The sequence below is a fragment of the Taeniopygia guttata genome, chromosome 2, assembly GCF_048771995.1.
Source record: "Taeniopygia guttata chromosome 2, bTaeGut7.mat, whole genome shotgun sequence".
Lineage (NCBI taxonomy): Eukaryota > Metazoa > Chordata > Aves > Passeriformes > Estrildidae > Taeniopygia > Taeniopygia guttata.
In genome coordinates this window covers 146,977,882-146,995,168 of record NC_133026.1, presented here as the reverse complement: position 1 = coordinate 146,995,168, position 17,287 = coordinate 146,977,882, and the positions used below count along the sequence as shown (strand labels likewise).

Below are 17,287 nucleotides of genomic sequence, written 5' to 3'. Positions count from 1 at the left end.
TTTTTCTTGTGGAATAGTCACTGTCTTCCTGATAGTAACATTAATTCCTTTTTCTTGAGAGTTCTGAGGTCCTGAAAGAATGCATTATAAGAATACTGATATATTATTTTTGCATAGTGGTCTCTCACAGACTTCCTGTGGTGGCAATAATCATCACCCATCAGCTGGGCCATTAAGCAGTTTTTTCCATCTTAAAGATGAATTCATGGAGATCCTAAAAGGCTTGGCAAAGGCTGTCAATGAAAAAGCAAGGCTTTCCAATCACCCTTCTCAGTGGTTGTAGCAGCCTCATCCTCCACCTTCCAAAATGTGTTGCGTAACATTTTCTCCCTTGGTACAATAATCACTTGGGAAATGTTCTAGAGAGAAAAGAGAACATGTCCTGTGCCTGTTCATTAATGTGTGGCAGAGACAATGTCTACACTTTTTCCATGGCTGTCAGGAATTGCAGGGTGATTTTGGCACCCAAGGATGCCAACACAAGTGGGCATTGTAGGTAAATGAACATGAAAAAGGGTGGGGAGGACAGCATTCCATTGGCTTATTGCACTACTTCAAAACTGATTTAACTTTTAATTAGAAGGAGTTTGGGAAATAGCTAGGTCTTTATGCTTCCCCCCTTCCCTCTTCTGTCATCCATATTTTATGCTGCCACTTTTAAAATGCAATTTATGTTGGCAGTTGGAATTAAAGTTGGTCCTTCTAATTTCCTGAAGTGCTGTTTCTCTCATATCTGAATCTTCATAGGATGGAGATACAGCCACGACTGATTTCTGTGCTAGTGACTGCACCTTCTGATTCAGAGCTCCTGTACTCCAAAGCCAGTAATGATTCACTCTCACAGCAGTGGTGTGAGCAGTCTCAGCTTTTATGTGCCATCTGTGTGAGTGAGCTGAATCTGCAGAAATGGGACCTTGTGCACATGGCTTTTCCTCTGCTCATGGATGAAAATATTAAAGCAAATCCGTATGGTCCTTGAGATGTTTTCTGTGTCAGGAAGGGAGTAAAGCTGCCTGTCAAACCAAGCTGTTCTCCCTGATGAAAGGGGCTGTTTTTAAACACTCCTTTCCATCGTATTTTGCACGCCAGCCATGTGTGCTCTCTCATCTGACATCTCATTGAGATCCTTGGCTCTGGTACTGCAGGGGGGAAGTGTGTTCTGTGAAGGAAGGAAATAATCTCTCAATATGTACACAAACACACGTGCACACACACACTTTTAAATCAATCTAAAAGAATTGAATTTTTTTGAGGTTTTTTTTTAGGAATGAGAAGAAAAATTAATCTGGTTGAGCCAGATTTAAATTTTTCCCTTTTGTTTGGATTTTCTGTTTTCTCATGAAGATACTAGAAAGAAATGCTCTGAGCTATTATTAGATACAAAGGTAGAGATAGAGGGCAAAGGGTTCATTTACAATTCCTACAGCAGACCATTGAAGCTAAAAGGCAATTGATGAGCAGCTTGAAAATATAGATTCAACCACTAAGCTTAGGGAGTATTTGCAAAGGTTTGGCTGGTCTGGGGATCTAACCCTTTGTACAGCAGTAAAACCCACTGGGTGGAGGAAGCAGAAAACAAGTGGTTTGGGGTTTTTTTTTTTAGTTAATGGAAGGAGTCACCTTGCCGGGAGAAGCTTGGAAACGTGAACTGATATAAAGTAATGAATTGATATAAATGCACTGCTTTAGAAGGAAGAAACTGGACTTCAGCTCTGTGCTAGGAGACAGGGAAGCACAAAGGTTATCCTCAGACACACATTCTTTGTATTTTGGGAAACCCAAGTCAGTTAATCCCTGATAATGGGATGCCATTATAACCACTACTTCACCTCCATGATCTTAGGGCAATACTGCAAGAAGCAGATTGATCACGTTGGGCAGGACAGCCCATGGCATTAGAGTGTGCTGTTGCAGAAGAAATCCAACGCCATAAAGGTTTTCTAGCCCTTCCCTAAGATGCAGTGGTGATTATCAGTTCCTTTCAGAGGATCACAGGGGTTTTCAGGGACCTCTGGAAATCATTTGGTCCTATCCCCATTCAAGCAGGCCACTTGCCATGGGCCATGTGCAGATGGCTTTTGAGTATCTCCAGGGATGGAGACTGCACAACCTCCCTGGGCAGCCTGTGCCAGTGCTGGGTCACCTTCACAGTAAAGAAATTATTTCCTGGTGGTCAGAGGGAAGCTCCTGTGTTTCAGTGTGTGCACATTGATCCTGCCAGTGGGCAGCACTGAGTCAAAGAGCCTGGCTCTGTCCTCTTTGCACCCTCCCTCCAGGTGTTCATCCACACTTTTAAGATCCCCTGAAGTCTTCCCCAGCCTGAGCAGTGCCAGTGCTCATGTCCTGTCCTCATGGGAGAGATGCTCCAGTCCCTTAAGCCTCTTCATGACCCTGCACTGGAGTCTCTCCAGTGTGTCCATGGCTGTCTTGTAATGAGGAGCCAGAACTGGACACAGCACTCCAGGACTCTTCAACAGTGTTCTAATTGTCAAAAGAAAAATAAAAAAATTTTGGAACAGGGGCTGTTCCAACTGGGACACCAACCCTGGTTTTGGAGAGCTTCAGCTTGAGCACTGAAGGGTTTTTTTTGTGCTCTTTTTGCTAAACCTGTTGTATCTGATGCTGCTGCATTTGGGCAGCTTTGGTCAAGGAGAGGTTTTCATCTGGGTACCTAAGCTTTGCTGGCCTGACCTCTGGAGTAAATGTTCCCTTCTGAACTTTTTTCTTCTCTGGCAATAACTTTAGCTTTTGTTTTTTTTATCCAGTGGCTGTGTTGAGGCCTGTTCAGTTTGCCAGGCTAAAGAGCATCACAAGAACATGCATCATTTTGTAATTTTTGTCCAAGGCAACAAAACTAAAGTTTAAAACTAAGTTTAAAAAAATCACTTTGGTGTAATTTCTTTCTTCTGTGAAAACTCCTGAAGTATAAAAATAGTGTCTTTCCTTGAAGAGGGGGTATTACTAAAATTCAATGCAGAGGATTAATGTGAATAATATGATGTATGTCAAAAGGCAAGGAACTGACGAGAAGCAGGAGTGATGGAAATACCTCATGGGCATATGAGATTGTGGGGGTAGGTATTCACACAAAGGATGCTTTCTTACATGTGCCCAGGGCTTTCTCTTATCTCTGAACATGAACCCATAGTGAAATAGAAATGTTCCTGTATTAATAGTGCATTGGAGATAACCCTCATCTGAAAAATACAGTAAAACAGCACAACTGGGAACCCTTTCAGAGCAGGGAATTGGACTGGCAATTTCATAGTGTGTTGGTAATGAAACATTTTGGTTCTGTATAAGCAAATGGGCAAGGTTAATGGACACATTACTCTGGCTGTCATTGTCCCAGCAGTAACCAATTTAGAGGCTTTATATTTTCTGCTGTCCCAGTAAGGGAAAGAAAAGTAGAAAATTAAAAATAGAAATCCCAGAGTGATTTAAAGTGCAAAGAGTGAACAAGCTTGTAGTACTCTGGTATAATTTTAAAATCCCTCTTTTACTTATAATCTGTACTTTAATTTATGTATTACATTGCAAATTCTGGCAATGTCTGTCCTGCTCCAAAAGCTCACCTCTGTACAGAAGGATTTATTCTGGCTGTAACACAGAGCATGAGCCTCCAGCCCTGGATCTCTCTAGCTGTTGTTTGTGTTGATGGTTCCTGTTTGTATTTCCCTTCATCTCATGCTGTTGACTTCCAGAATCATGAAAAATGATCTGTGGTTTTGGCCTTCAAGGGAGGTGGTTAAAAAATATCTCCTGGTGCATGTGCATAAATCATAATTGGGTTTTTTTCATAGCTCTTTCAACAGCTGTGGACAGATATCCATCCCTCATGAGCTGGTTTTTCTCAGGTAGGTGCCCTGCACAACAGCACAGCACCGGGTTTCCTTTTCCAGAATTAACTGTCCCACACTCCTGGCTTAACTGAGGTCACTTTTTTCTTGTTTAGCCTCCTGTCAAAATTAATGCTGTTTCTGAAGCAGGTGTCCAGCCTAATGAAGACTCGTTTCCTTGATTTGCAGACATCCTGGTTGATGGCAAGGTCTGTGACTGCGACGTCGTGGTGACCTGCCAGGTGGGGGACCCTGTCCCCTTGCAGGTGAAGTTGACCAACTGGAGCAAGCACAGCGTGGGGCCCTTTGCTCTGACCATGATGCCCTACCAGGATTACCAGAATGGGGTGCACAACTACGAGCTGCAGGATGCCATCACCTTCGTGGGCTCCAACACCTTCTACATCGACACCGTGAGTTGTTTGATCACAAGTATCAGGATTTTGAATGATGTGCATTTGAAAGGGGCTTCATTACTCTATTGTGCATTTTAAAGCAGATTAATTTTTGGAAAGCCCCATGATTATGGCAGCTATTGCTAACAGTGCTGCTGTGTTCATCTGGAATGGTCTCTCAGAAATGGTTTAAGACTGTAATTTCCTACCATGTAAACCACTAGTAAATTATCAGAGGCAGCAATTTCTGGTCACTCCAGATCTGGCTGAATGTGAATGGGTTACCCTAGATTGAATGTTCAATACCATATTGCCAGTCCCTTGAGTCTCCCGGTGCAGCCTGCAGTAATAGACTTTAAATAACTTTTTTTTTTTCCCTTAGTCCATAAGAAACATTCCCCAGGCTAAGCCAAGGAACTCAGCAAATCAGTTTTAGTCAGGTCCTGAGGAAACACAACAGACTGCAAAAAGAAAATGCTAAGCATTAATGGCCAATCTGATGAGCTTGTTCATTTCCTGGGTGCGTAGCATACTGTTATAAAACCATAAAGAAATGCATAAAATGAGGCAAAAAAAGTGCCCCTTTTTAAAACAATTGAGATTATGATTTTTCTCTCAATTTCTCTAGAAAATTCAAGTCTAGGAGCTTTTCGCTTTTAGGCAAGACACTGAAAATACAGATAACACTACCCTCTCCCACATCCTTCCCTCCCAAAAATACAACAACAAAATACCTGGAATGAAAATTCACAGGCAGTGCTGCAGAATGGAATGAGCAGCATTTCTGGTAACTCATGAAATAAACATGAAGAATGGGGTGAGTGTTTGAGATAGTGCTTAGGACCTTTGTTTAGGTCAGCTCTTCAGATTGGTAATAAAATGTACCTGTCAAAATTAAATATATAAGTGAACCTTAGTTAGAAAGAAATTAAAGGTTAATCACAGAGATAGTCACCATGAATATTTTTCAATTACGCATCACAGAAGAAAATATTTCTAAAAGCTAATGAGCATGAAATATACCATCAGCTTGATTTTTAATGGGGGCTAACTGCATTCTTGTAGCTGAATAATTTAAATATGCCAGCAGAAATCATCCAGGGATGGCTTTCTTTGACTCTGGTTCTGACAATGTGGAGTTTTTAATCAGAGTGGTGGTGTTTGGATGCCCAGCTGCCAAAGGGCCTGACCCTCCAGGCTAATGAGGGAAAAGGGAGATGTCAGTGTGATGTATTCTTACCTTCTGATTGAGTCTCCTATGGGGCAAAAAGTCAGGAGGTCACATCTCTGGTGCCTGCCCAGGCAGGCTTCTCATACGTTACGGTCCCTGCCTTTGCCCCATTGCTCAGTATTTTGACATTTCTCCTGTAAACACAATCCCCAAGAAGTTAAAAATAGAATTGTTTTCTGCTGCTTGTCCTCCTTTCCATACAAAAAGGTGAAATGAACAAAATGTCGACTCTTAGGCAAGAAGTGTTACGTTTCACTGTGCGTAGTGTTGATGCTCCACAGGCTCCTAGGGAAAGTGCTTGGTCATGTTCTTTGGGGCATAGAGCCCTGATTGTGGAAAAGAATCCTTTATGTCTGCCAGAGGCCCTTTCTTCCCTCATAATAACTAATGTAGGAATAGAAAATAGATTTCAAAAAGTTCTACCTGTCTTGGGGGGACAAGGGAAAGCGCTGGTTTGTGCATTTGATGCTTTGGGGAAGAACCACCATGCTCAGAATTGTGCTTATGGTCTGAGTTTGGCCAAAAGTCAGACAGGAGCTGGTTAAAAAATCAAAGAAGCTCATGGCTGGGTGAGATGAAAGACAGAGTTTCTCTTTTATATAAACAAAAATTGAGATACTGGACCAGATTCCCTACTGGTTTTCAACTCAATGCTGCTGTATATGGAAGCTGTTAAAAATGTCCTCACCACTTTTCTAAACTGAGTTCATGGGCACTTGACTATTTTCCTTGTTTAGTAGAAGTGGCTTGAGGTGCTGCCCTTTCCCAGCTGCTTGTGCAAGATGCTTCCCTCTCCCCCAGCAGGCCCATCAGGACAGACACTGAGAGCACTTGTTTTTGAGCAAAGTTGTCCAGTTGAGCAAAAATGACCTTGGTTAGCAGTTTAAGTTAATTGGGCTGACTTCACACTGACACTAGCACAGGGATGCTGACATGATTTATTGCAGGGCTGTGCTGGGTGGGAGGAAGGATGGAGGATCAAGTCTGGCTTGGTGTATCACTGGTGCGTGGTCAAGAACGAGTGGGAGCATCAGGTATTGCAGCAATACTCCTCACAGCCTGAGAATTCACTCTGTTGTCATGCAGGAACTTCATTACGGGGAAAAAAAAACCCCAACAGATCCCTCTGCCTTCCTAAATGTTAGTTTCAGATTAAGTTTTATGCTCAAAAATTCGCTGTTATTTTTGGTTCCAGACTAAAAAGTCTCAAAGCAGTTTCTGCTGCTACCTGGAAGACAGGGGACATACACAGGAATTTTAAGGATGCACATGCTACTTTGCAGCATGAATATAAATTGTTGAAAGGGCAAAAGTCACAAAATTTTGTATTTCCCTTTCTTGTGTCTTGAAGTCCAAATTAGAAGATTTATCTTGGAAGTAATGTAATGATGTTCATTCACCTCTTTGTGCTTTTACCTCAGTTCGATGCAGCAGCCTGGGTTTGTGTCACAAAGTCTCTGCTGGATATGCTACTTCAAAAAGCAAAGTCTTTTCTGGAAAATTTTGAAGGATATTGAGTTATTTCCATGCATTTTAAATTAAGTAAAGTCTGCATTTTTGAGCACAACTTCTAATTTGGCTAACCTTACTTTTGTCTGTATTTGACAGAAAAAGTGACTTTCTCCATTATGACTTAAATATTTGACATTTTTTGTTCAGTGGATGATTTTGAAACATGAGTTAACATGATGGAACTTACCCATTAAAACACAGTGGATTTATTTTTTTTTTTAATCTTGCTTCACAACAAAGAGTTTATCTTTAGCCCTATTATTAAATTTTCCTAGTTCTTACCTCTGGTTTTTGTTGAATAATTAGTTGATCAGACAGAGTTGCTTTTTTGCCAAATTAAAACCTAAAATATTGCCTTCTGTGGAGAATCCTGTAACTCTCAGCAATCCATCCTCTCTTGTTGTCCCTGCTTGTGCCATTACTTATCCTCAAGCAGGATTTTTTCCTGTGTGTGTTATCATGCACAAGCTCAAGCGATTGGTAGTGGGAGATGAGGAGAAATTCATTAGTAGATGGTCATTTTGAATCAACTCAGAAGCCATGGTGAACATTTGCTCACTTCTGGCAGGTCCTCTGTGGCCCATCTGGAACAAATTATTTTTCTTGGCACTGTTTTATTCACACTGTAAACTCTTTGGGGCAGCAAGCAGTAGCTGGCAGCAGCCCTAATCTCCAACTGAGCTCCCTAAGTACTACAGCAGTATAAATAAGTAGTAATTAGTTCTAAGCAATCGCAGTCCCACATGGTAGCCTAAATCAGGGAAGGATTAGGATGCAGCTAGAAACTTAATTTTTCTTCTATCTTGGTGGAACAAAGGAGTAATGTGGACTTTTTTCCTTGATTTTCGATCATTATTTTCCGAGGTACGAGCTGCTCCTCTTTGTTTCCATGAATGGTGGAATTTTAATAACACCTGTTTTAGCTCTGCCCTGACTCAGGAATGTCATCATCCTGATGAATGATTCAACAGACACAGAGGCACAGACCTGGGCAGGGGCACCACCAGAGCTGTGTGCTGCTGGACTGGAGGACAACATGAATTTGGTCTGGGTCAGGCACGAGTCGTGTTCCTCACAGCTGAGCTGGGTCAGGCACTGCAGGCTGTGGGGTGGTGTGTTCTGCCAGCTCCAGAGGTGACCACCTGAATGGCTGAGCAAGTCATCAGAGCTTATGCAGTTTAGAGAACATTTTGCCTCATTCTGCATTTGATCAGGTGTGTCCTTGTGTTGAGCAGCTGGGTTAGATGTGGACATCCACTTTACAGACATTGGGGTGGATTCAGTTCCAGACTGAGACACCTGAATGAGGAAGTGCTGCCAGGGGTGCTGACCCACTAAGCTCCCATGAGTCCATGGAGGTGTGGTCAGCAGCAGGTAGAACCTGGCTCATTAACACAGGGCTGAGATTCACATGTCTAAAAGTAGATGTTTGCCATCACACAGGTGCTGTGGGTATCCTACCAAGCACAGGTGCTGCCAGAAATCCTGAAAGACACCCTGGGCATCTTCCCAGTCCTCTGCAGCTGTCTCAGTGCCTTAGGCCATCACATTGCCTGTGTTTAGGCAACTCTATTCTGGCTCTGCAAAGCTGCCTAGGGAGACCATTCTGTGCCTGCTCCACTGTCTCATTGACTAGGTATCCTCCTTTTGTAGTAGGAGTTTGGATACCTTGGAATCCTAGATGTAGGTTTAACCTCAAAATTAGTCCTATGCCTGGTGTAGCAGCTGGGCTGGATGTGACCCTCTGCTGACCTGACTGCTGCAGCTGAATGTCTGATCTTTTGGGAATCTTTGTGGGCAGCCCCACTGGAGACTCAGCCTTACATTCCAAAGTTGCTTCCTATTTTGAAGGAAACCTCTTGTAACTTCTGCAGAGCCACTTGAGCAAGGTGAAGGTTTCAAGCTCATTTTGCTTCCCTGTTTCTTCTCCCAACCACAAGTGTTGATACAGCGGCGGTGGCACAACAGATGTGGGCAGAGCTCAAACCATGAGTGTGGTGTCTGGTGTTGATGCTGATGAGCCTGAAGCCGCTTTCCTGCTTGCCAAGGGCTCTGAGCTGTGCTGTGACAGACATTCCTTCGTGGTGCAGTGAGATTAGGAAACATGGACCAGGAGCCTGAAACAGCTAAGGGTGCAGAGGAGGCTTCGTTTGCTGTTTGCCTGCACCCACTGCTGGCATTAGTGCCTGCCTCTGCCCTCCTCTGGGTGAAAGTCAATCAGTTCCAGTGAGGCAGAAATCAGGCAGGCAGCCCTGGGAGAAGGGGAAGGAGCAAGAGGGGACATGGCTGGATGTTGTTCTGCGTGTCCAGACGCAGGGCCGGAGGGCAGGAACTCGTACCCAGCGAGGAGGGGAGATGCCAAGGACGGGGTCAGGGAACAGCTGTGGCTGCTCTGATCCTTCACGTGGATGACACAAGGCTGATACAAGTTTGCTGCAGGTCAGCAGAAGGGCTCAGTTCCAAAACCAAAGGGAGCCTGGGCTCTCCAGCTCTGAGGATGTGGCTGCTTGTGAACAGACAGGCCCTTGTGCAGGAGCTGCAATTTAGAGTCATAGAAGCACAGAATGGTTTGGGTTGGAAGGGAACTTAAAGCTCATCTCATTCCAGCCCCCCTGCCATGGGCAGGGACACCTTCTTCTGTCCCAGGTTTCTCCTGGCCTTGAACACTTCCAGGGGTGGGGCATTCACAGATTACCTGGGCAGCCTGTGCCAGAGCCTCACCACCCTCACAGTAAAGAATTTTTTCCATATATGTGTCCTAAATTTCCCCTCTTTAAATTTGATCCCATTACTCTTTGTCCTATCACTACAGATCCTTATGAAGAGCATTTTCCAGCTTCTCTGTATCTCCTTCAAATACTGGAAGGTGCTGTGAGGTCTCCACTCAACCTTCTCTTCTCCAGGCTGAACAACCCCAACTTTCTCAGCCTGTCTTCATAGAAAAGCTGCTCCAGCACCTTTAGCAACTTTGTGACCTTCTCTGGACTTCTTCCAGTTTAGGAAGGTCCAACAAAGCTGACTGATATCCCAGGGGACTATACAGGATGCATGTCTCCTGGCTAAAGAACCCAGCAGTGAAAGTCCAAAAAACAGCTAGAACAGGAGAAAATGGAAACAGCTCATTCCCTTCACTTCCGAAAGCTACAGAGAATCTGCCTTGTGGAAGGTGGTGGCTGCAAGTTTTCAGTTCTCTGAAATACTCTTGAGTTCCCTCCATCCCTGAAACCTTCTGTTGATCATTTGCCTTCCCCCTCTTCCCCACCATGACCTTCCCATCATCCCTGTTCTGGTCTTCCCAAGCAGTGGCAAGTTGTCCTTCAGCAAAGGGTGTCCATGAGCACTTTCCCAGTTCACACCCCATTGTTCACGTCCCAGTTGACCATACAATGAAATTTTTTCTAGTGGGGAACAGCCCTGATCACCTGTCCCAGAGCCTCAACCTTTATTGGGATTTTTCTGCTTGGATGAAGCTGCCTTTTCACAATTTTTGGAAAAATTCCATCCAGTGGAATGGCTTTGTGTTGATTTAGTGTTTTGCATTTGCTGTAACTTTAACTCAGTTCTAGGCATCCTGAAACTGGATTTAACATCTTGTGGAAGCAGATACTAATTCAAACATTATCACATGCTGAACAGTGGTGGGAGTGTTAAAGTTAGAAATTACTGAAGTGCCTTGCTGAAATGATGGACTGAGATATATTATTTGTTGTGAAGATATGGATTGTGGATGGATTTGTGATGAAAGAAGATACATAAATGTAAAAACAGTGTGAACTCTGTATATTTAATTTGGACAAGTAAAATCAGGATGGGTATTGTTTCTGGGAAGTTTCTTGCTAAACTTCATTATTTCAATGATTGTCACCTAAGTTCCTGATTAGAATTTGCAGTCAGATTGTGTCTCAGTAATAAGTGAGAATGAACTTACTTATTGCTAATCTGTTAAATGGCATTTAAACCATGTATTTAACATTAATTCATCAATGTGATTTAAAACTTTAATAGAGATGTTGGTAAATAGAGTCCAAGGAGAGATTTAGGAAGATCTCTACCTTAAAGAATTTGTGTTTTCGAATCAGTGACTCCTAAAGGTTCATTTTCTGTTTTGAGCTCTAGCACAGGTTTACTGCATGAGTGAAAAACAGGATTAATTTCTTAAAGTAATGTTTTTACTAGAATAGGGATGAGATGTTTACTCCTTTTTGTATGAAAGCATTATTAAGATGTGAATCTGGAGTACTCTGAGATCCTTTGAAGGAGCTAATGAATTGCAAACTGCAATCAATTTACTTTGTTGGTGGTTTATTTGTACTGATTTTTGTATTCTCTTTGCCAGGTAAAGCCAACCAAAGACTCTGTGTACTTTGGAGCTCTTCTCTTCCTCTACACGGGTGATTTCTACCTGAATATCAAATTCCATGAAGACAACTGCAGCAGGGAGCTGCCTCTGTCCTGGCTCTGCCTTCCCAGTGTCCACATCCGTGCCACAGAGCCTGTGGCCCCAACCAAGCTGTAAATGCACTTTGTGCTCCTTGATTACCCACAGCACACAGCCATGCTTGGCACATCCTCTGCTTGACCCCAACTTGTTCTGTCCAACCCCAGGACACAGTCTCTGCTTTGGAGGAACAGCTGAATACTTTCTGAATTGGCTGATAGTCATTTGGACAGCTGCTTTAGCTAATTTCTGAGGGAGAGAGAGATTATAACTATGCTGAAGTTTTCCTCTGTTTCCAGAAAGCCTTTGAAACGATATGCATTGTACTTCAATATACTCCATTGATGTCAGTGGTTTGAAAGAGTCTTGAGGGCTGAATTTTGCAATGTGTTTGAAGGTCTTAAATCCTGTTTGAATAATCCTGTTTGATCATTTTTCAATAAGATTTGTGTTATCTGTATGAAATTATTCCTGATTTATGCTGGACCCATGGCATGTTCCCTTGGGATATAGATCTCTGTTAGATTTGTTCACTGGCTTGCTTTTGTTTATTTGTTTGTTGAGAATTCGGTGTCTTTGGTAGCAAATAGCAGTAGTGGTGCTTTTTAGTGTGTTGCTGAAAGTAAGAATAGCCTCCAGTTATTCCCTCCCTCCCCTGAGCCCAGTGCCACTTGCTCCTGGTAAAGTCACTGCCTTTAGTTTGGCAGATCTATGAACTAGAAAGGAGAGAGGGTGAAGAAGAGCAGAAGAGTTTTGTCCTTGAGAGAATAAATAAGCCAACTTTTGGGCTGCCTAAGTCTTGGCTGTGAATTTAGGCTTTCACAGTTCTCTTTTACACTGTCATAGTCACTTGAAACATTTGCAGACTCTTAAAGGTCCACCAGAATTAATGAGATGATCATTAATATAACTTTTTGTGAGTTTTTGCAAACTCTTCTTATCAGATTTTTCATAGTAATATACTGCTTTTTAAATGTATCTCCTTTTTTCATTTTTTTTTTATTTTGGTGTGTTTTCCTAAAGTTTGGAGGTTTTTTAAGTTTAATTATTAGGCAGTTAAGGCCATGGAATTTTTGAATGTGAAAGTAGTTGTTGAATGTACTGATGATTTAGCCTATGTTTCAGAATAATGTTTTTGTATAGTGAAACATGTTTTTACCCCATGTAAAGCAGGGAGATGTCTTAGCTGTATGATTAATACATTATTTCGTGGACCATATGTTTAAAACCTATCTCAGTCTTTTCTCAAATACATAGTGAAATTTGGTGGTAGTATGCTTTGGGGGTGGATACACCAAGATGTGGCAGGGACACTCCAGTTAGCTCTACATTATTTAAATCTACATGCACGACCTCTTTGCAGATTCTTTATTTCTTTAGAATTCATGCAAACACAGGCCCCCACTGAATGCCTGGCCTAACCCTTCCTGCTCAGTTCTGGCTCTCTGCATCATGCCCAGGGGGACTTTTAGATGTGCCTGGTGTTTTCCACAGGAAAGACAGTGCTCCAAACCCCATTCATTGCATGCTTGCAAGTGACTGTTCATCCTAAATATATTCCCAACCAGAGGGAACTGTGGCTGTAGCATGGTAGCTGCATTTCCAGTGTATGCAGGGTATTATCTCTAAAAACCTGCGTGGTGGCAGTGTTATCTATGTCTGTGCTTCAGCTGTGGCTCCAGACTCAGCCTTGAAAGTGGAAGTTTTCAGTCTTGACCTGCTGGAAATCTGAGCCCTGCTGAAGATTTATTTGCAATGATTCACTGCTCTGTCAGTGAGGTCCAGTAACAAAACTGTTCCTTAGACTGGCACTGGCTCTGGGCCTGAGACACCCCTGGAAAAGAGGGTCCCACAGCTGAGCTGAGCCTGTTTTTCTGTGCTGGTGGAGCTTGGCTGACCAGATTGGGCCATGAAGCTGAATTCTCTGTCACTGGATAGGCAACACACAGAAAAATAAGATCCGAGGAGAGCAGGAACTGAAACCAATACATCTTCTCTGTAAAAGCTTGGTTTTGACATGAGTGTCTGTACCATGTTGCACAACACTGTTGCAGTAAAATCCAAATTGGGTTTTATTCAGTGCTCCCAGAAGATTATCTGCAGATTCTAGGAATACACCTAAGGTTTTATAAGGACCACATTGAAATAAAAATATTGTAAAGTAGATGCTGTTGCAGTGAGGATGCTTCAATTTATCCAGCTAAGGGACTGCTCTCTACTTAATTTTTGACAGTGTTCTCTGAGAAGAGAGGGTCTTGTTCTGTGGAGCCTGTCCTGGGATGCAACATTCCTGTGCCTTTTACTTAGAAAGGATCCTTATCTACAGCCCACTGAAGCTGTTGGAATGGGAACAGGCTTTATTATAACAAAAGCTGGCTGCATATTTTCTAGGTATCCAATATGCCATTATAAATCTGCAATATGTGTGCATAAATAGAAGTTCTTATGTGTGATCCGACCCCTAAAGGTCTATCTGTTCCTTATATAGCAGACTTTTCTGTCTCTTGTCAACTTGGACACTTAGTTGCTTTTGGCATTTATGGTATCTTCCCCAATTTTCTCAGACTTCTACTTGTCTTGGTGAGGGAGATGAAACACAAGAAGTTCTTTCTGGGGATCACTTTTAACTTGTCCAGAAGGAAGAAATATAAGGGTTAGTGTAATTTGGAGAAGGGTTGAGGGAAAGGTGCTTAAAATCACTGGGGCTGCTGTCAGGATTGGTCCTTGTACTGCTTAAAGAAGGATGATACCTTGCTTATCTGCTTTCCTTTCTTGGTACTGAAAACTTCTTTTTCTTTCTCTGAAACACCCAGCAATTATTTTGAACATGATGAGCTGAACTGTTCATTGTAAATCTGATACGAACCAGTGGCTGCAATAAATTATTCCTAATTTAAATGGCCATTGCTGAGAGCAGATGTTGATCCCATGTATGAATGCACTGGAGAAGCATAAGTTATGTAACTTTAACTGAATAAATGCTTGTGGCTTGTTATTTATACCTCTGCTAATCTCTTTATTCTGTAGCTCTTGGTTGTGTTGTGTGTTTTGCTGATAATAATGCATATCTCTTGATTCTGTATTGTGTTTCTGAAAGAATGTGCTGGACCCTGGAACTGAAATTTCAACTTCACTCAAACTTTCTCTTCCTAGATGGACTCAGAGGTGGTGAACCCTGTCTGCTCCACTGTGTGGCTCCTGTGTCAGTGCCTATTCACTGTCCACTGAGGAGAGGGAGAGGCACTCACATGAAAGGCAACAAATGGGCAGAAGGTTTAGGTTGGATATTAGGTAAAGATTCTTCACTCTGAGGGTGGCTGGGTGCTGGTACAGGCTCCCCAGGGAAGGGGTCACAGCCCCTGACAGAGCTCAAGAAATGTTTGGACAATGCTCTCAGGCACATGGTGGGACTCATGGGGATGATCCTGTGAAGGGGTGGGAGTTAGATTTGCTGATTCTTGTGGATCCCTTCCAACTTGGTTTAATCTGTGACTCTGTGAAATGCCTCAGTGTCCCAGTGCTGATGTTGGGGGTGGTGAGGCCCTGGCGCAGGTTGCCCAGATGGCTGCCCCACCCCTGGAAACATTCAAAGTTGGGTTAGACAGGGCTCTGAACAGCCTGATCCAGCTGAGGATATCCCTGCTCATTGCTGGAGGATTGGAACTAGACCTGTAAATGTTCCTTGCAGCCCAAAGCATTCTAAGATTCTATCACCCTTTCCATCCTTTAAGAAACAGTTCAAAGGCTGGAAGGAGCATCTTGGAAGACTGCAAGCACTTAAAAACCGTTTGATGCCCAGCCTTGTCTGAACTCCTTCTGTCAGTCCTGGGGCTCCTGTGTTTGGATTCCCAATCTAGAAGCTCTTAAGGTTTCCTTTGTGAGGGCCAGCTGCACCCTCCGTTCCTTGAGTCCTCTGGCTCCCTTCCTGGGTGTGGGCACTTTGTTTGTCCCTGGAGTGGGGCTGTGCATCCGTCCTGCTTCCCTGCACACCCCAGAGCAGTGCTGGCTGCCAGCTCCTGGGATGGAACCAAACCTTCTGCAGCTCAGCTGTGTGGGCACAGGGGGGGTTTGAAGGCTTTCCTACTGGTAGCTGCTTTACAGAGCTTTTCAAACACTCATGTTCTTTTCTTAATACAGAAGACACAAAAGATCTGAACAAAATTTTTGTGTCAAGTGTTCCATGACAGCTGTTTCCTTCTGGGGTTAGGTCAGGGTTCTTGGGTTGTTCAGCATCTCTTTAGCTCTCAGCTTCTCATCTTGCTCTTTCTCACCTCATCCTTCCCACTGACTCTTCCACTCACTGCACTTTTCTGCTTGTCTTTGTTTGGTCCCAACAGAAAGGATCAACTTGTCCCTTTCTTTTTTTTCCTTCCTCTGCATCTCTGTTAGAGCCCTTCTAACACTTGGTTCATATTGGGGAAAAAATTGCTTCAAACCCAAATTCAGCTGTTAAACTGGAGTTTGGTGCTCTCCTTAAATCATCTTGAGCTATTTCCGTTGAAAAGGAACTTGTCTGTTTTGTTACAATCTGGTGTTTCTTGTTGGAAGGATACTTTGGGCCACGATGCATCAATTCCATAACACCAGTGGGTTTTGTGTGTCAATGACATGTCATTTAACATGCATTGCTCACTTCCTGTCCCTGTGTTCCTGATTCAGCAGATATCCAAGCATGTGCCTAATGTTAAACACATCAATAAAAACACATTAATAATGCATTAATAGGCCCTCTTTTGACAGCTCAGTCACACACTCCCAGGGAAATTTGCTAACCCTGTGCCCAGATGTGCAATCTTCATCTGAACCTGCAAATTTGACATGAAGGCCCACATGCCAGTGTGTTGCATGGGCTGTCACCACTGGCTCCCTGGAACCCTGACACAGGGAGAAGGCATCTCACCAAAATCTGCACTGCATTTATACAAGTCTGGGAGTGCAGAGGGTCCTTCCAGGCCAGTATGTGCTCAGTGTGAGGCTATATAAACCACAGAAATGCACCCTGGAGGTGTAAATCAGATGCACAGGCTTGTCTGGGAAGCCACATTGTCCCCAGCACTGTGCACCAGGCAAAGCAGTGCTCAGCCACCTCCTGCTTGCAGCTGCTCTTCCAAGTGTTTCTCCTCCAAGGGCTGGTGCCTGCACATCCTCCCAGCCTCTCCATCTTCACAGTCACAGGAAAACTCCTCAGGAGCTGCTCAGGAATCACTTGGCATAAGGGAAGGCATGTGTTAACAATGAGGCAGCTCAGCACCATTTCTGTGATGGATCCTCTGCGGAGAAGAACTTGTTACAGCCCAGCGTTCTCTGGAGCTGTGGCTGGAGAAGAGCAGTTCCAGCCCCCTTCAGCCTGGATTCAGCTTGAACAAAATAATGTATACACTGCCAGAGAGAAATCAGGCCAACTTTTGAAACAGTTTAACAATGAGCATCTTGTTAATGACTATGAGGATGTCATCACTAATCTATGTCAGAAACTGGGCCCTTCTGCTTTCCAGAGTCTGCCCATGTCCTTACAAACTGCTCCAGGCCGGTGGCTGAAGTGATGCCATGGTCTGATTCAGGCATCTTCTTTCCAGCACCTTTCCCAACAGTTCACATCCAGAGATGCTATTCCCTCCCCATTCCTCTGCCTGAACCACCTCTTTGTGTGGCCACACAAGGCTGAACCCATGCAATGGGTTTGGGTCAAAAAGGGCAAAGAAAAGGCAGGGGAGTGTTTTCCTTTAGTGTGTGCACACGTGAGTGAGTTGATGATGTGAAGCAGCATCATCACACAGGAGGCTGTGAGATTGCAGCGTCCCAGATCAGAACTTTTGGGGCAGAACAGGAGTAAATGAGCAGTGGGAAGAAGGGAGGGGAAAAAATTCAGAGG

At 43.5% G+C, this 17,287-nt stretch overlaps 1 protein-coding gene across 14 annotated transcripts in view; it reads left to right on the top strand.

Annotated features, from left to right (window-relative positions):
* The window catches only part of TRAPPC9 (trafficking protein particle complex subunit 9), a 440,655-nt gene extending 426,239 nt beyond the window's left edge, over window positions 1-14,416 (top strand). For all 14 annotated transcript variants that reach the window (XM_072925042.1, XM_072925047.1, XM_072925045.1 and 11 more), the window contains 2 exons: window positions 4,029-4,252; window positions 11,314-14,416. In XM_072925042.1, the coding sequence (XP_072781143.1) occupies window positions 4,029-4,252; window positions 11,314-11,493 (404 nt within the window). In that variant the 3' untranslated portion in view covers window positions 11,494-14,416. The remainder of the gene's footprint in view (window positions 1-4,028; window positions 4,253-11,313) is intronic.
* The last annotated feature ends 2,871 nt before the right edge of the window (window positions 14,417-17,287 follow it).